This window comes from Microtus ochrogaster, unplaced genomic scaffold (assembly GCF_000317375.1).
Source record: "Microtus ochrogaster isolate Prairie Vole_2 unplaced genomic scaffold, MicOch1.0 UNK13, whole genome shotgun sequence".
In the NCBI taxonomy this organism is placed as follows: Eukaryota; Metazoa; Chordata; class Mammalia; order Rodentia; family Cricetidae; genus Microtus; species Microtus ochrogaster.
This window is the reverse complement of record NW_004949111.1, coordinates 1,969,347-1,971,845: the sequence shown is the minus strand read 5'-3', so window position 1 is coordinate 1,971,845 and position 2,499 is coordinate 1,969,347. Positions and strand designations below refer to the sequence as shown.

The 2,499-nt window shown below is 48.1% G+C and overlaps 1 protein-coding gene across 1 annotated transcript in view; it reads right to left on the bottom strand.

Annotated features, from left to right (window-relative positions):
• Positions 1–442: 442 nt before the first annotated feature.
• LOC101995899 (Wilms tumor protein 1-interacting protein-like) overlaps positions 443–2,499 on the bottom strand; it is a 13,266-nt gene continuing 11,209 nt past the window's right edge. Inside the window, exon 5 of the mRNA XM_013353605.1 lies at positions 443–553. Coding sequence (XP_013209059.1) covers positions 443–553 — 111 coding nt within the window. The remainder of the gene's footprint in view (positions 554–2,499) is intronic.

Genomic DNA, 2,499 nt, shown 5'->3' with positions numbered 1-2,499 from the left:
CTCTCTGTGCCTGGGATTCGCTCAGGGTCTTCTGAGGCTGAGGATGCTAGAAAGGCACCTGCTGGGATCCAGAGAGGCAGAGACACCTGCAGCTGAAAACACTCATTAAGGCCAAACCCAGTGTTTCCCAGGTGTCACTGCCCTGGCTGTGATCGCACACAAATAAGGCACCCTTCCCCCATGGCACCAAGGCCCTCCAAGCCCTGCCTCTGGGAGCTGAAGCCAGGCAAAGAAAGGTGGCCTATCCCAAGGCTGTAGGGTGTGGGTGTCCTGGAACCCAGCAGGGGAATTGGCTTGAGGCAAGGAAGGTGAAGAAATAGAAGTCGCTTATTTGACGCAGGTGTCCAGCCCCTGTGGAAGAGACAGCAGCTAGGTGGAGGGGAGAAGACAGGAGCGTGGGTGGGTCACCCTTCTCTCTGCATGGCTGCTTCTCAGAGCTCAGTCACTTGCACAGCCGGCGAGGGGAGCAGGCCCTGTTCAGGCAGCAGAGCAGATGCCCATCCAGGGGGTAGCAGGGGAGTCCTTCCTCCCCGCTCAGCTGGAGCCGGCAATCCTGCTGAAGATAAAACACAACCTGAACCCCAGTAAGCAGGAGACGACATCATCACCAAAGAAACATCGGGGTTGGGGTAGATATGCTGGAGGGCAGAGGACCTTTAAAGAAACACCCAAGGACTTGGAATTAAGGCCAGCCTCAGGAAAAGGACAGGGATGGGTAGTAAATGTGGGCTCCGCCTAACAGGCTATACTGACTTTTTGGTGTTGTTTGGTTGTTTTTTGTTGTTGTTGTTGTTTTTGGAGATGGGGTTTCTCTGATCTGCCTGGCTCTGCCTCCCAAGTGCTGGGATAAAAGGCATGTGCCACCACTGCCCAGCTGTTTCTAGTTTTAGTTGCTTGAGACAGGATCTCTCTATACCCCTAGCTGTCCTGGAACTTGCTCTGTAGACCAGGCTGGCCTCAAACTCACAGAGATCCACCTGCCTCTACCACCTGCCTTCTCAGAGCTGGAGAAGGCTCAGTGCTAAGAGCTTGCTGCTTGACCATGAAGACCACAGTTCAGACCCCTGCACCCACAGAACAAGCCAGACTCCCACAGACTCCCCTTAACTCCATTTCCAACTCTGCACTCCACACAGAGATATGAATACCCCCCCAACAAAAAATATAACTTTAAACTCAACAACAACAACAAAGTACCAGCCAACAGCCAAGTGCGGGAGCCATATCTATAATTCACAGGATTCCAGAGGCAGAGGCAGAAAGTCAAGGTCCTGGCCATCCTGATCTACATAGCAAGATCGTGTCTCAAAGAAACAAGAGAACAAAATTCTGAACACATTTAGCAGACTAAACCTAGTAGGAGACTGGGCTTGAGTACAGCCTTGGCTATGAGAATAATTCCAAAGACTGGAGATCTAGCTCAGCAAGAGTTCTAACCGTGTGTCCCAATATAGACACAAAGCGAATTCTAGGACAGCCAGAGCTGCTGTGGATAATCTTTTTGTACACTGTGAAGATGTGCCTTGGCCAAGGAGTCTTCTGATTTGTTTAATAAAGAAATGAATGATCAATAGCTAGGCAAGAGAAGAAGATAGGCAGGATTTCTGAGGAGAGAAGATGAATACTGGCCATGCATAGACACCAGAGAGAGGCCTCTGGCGTAGCATGTTGGGCATACAGATGGAACAAAGGAAAAAGCCACATGGCAGAACATAGATTAATAGAGGCAGGTTCATCTAAGTTATAACAGCTATTTGGGGAAAAGGCTAAGCTAAGGTAAGCTCTCATAATTAGTAAGAAGTCTCTGTGCCATTATTTGGGGGCTAGAGGTCCAAGAAAGTCCGATGAGAAAGCTTACTACACTTTGCACTGGTGGAGGAGTCAGCTGACACTTTCCCCTGTCACTCTGTGGATCTATCAGGTTTACACCCTAATATCTGATTCCTGAGCTTTATTTATTAATAAAACAATAAAAGAAGCAGCTATATTTGGCATGCAACATGTGTCATGACCATATGAACAGAAGTCATGTCAGCCAACCGTCACCTCAACCGTGGCCACCTGGCACTCCCCGGGAGCAAATACAGCAATTTGTTGTCACCTGCATGGATTTTGGAAAGTGGGCTCAGCAACTTCCCAGAGCTGCTGCAGTAAATGTGGCTCCCACTGTTACCTGCCAGCATGAGGCTGGGCTCTCAATAAACAGATGGGGGCTTTTGTTCTCTTGGTCAGAGAACACTGTGGATGCTTAGGAAAGCCAGGTTTAGTACAAAAAAAACCCACCTCTAAATAGGTACAAAATACTTTAAGATGTGTTTAAATGCTAAAGAAAAAGAAAAAATGGGCATAGACAGTCATAGAAAATGGTTTAGGGCTGGAGAGATCGCTCACAGGTAAAGAGGTCCTGAGTTCAATTCCCAGCAGCCACATGATGGCTCACACCATAATCTATAATGAGATCTGGTGCCCAGAACACTATATACATAATAAGTAAATAAA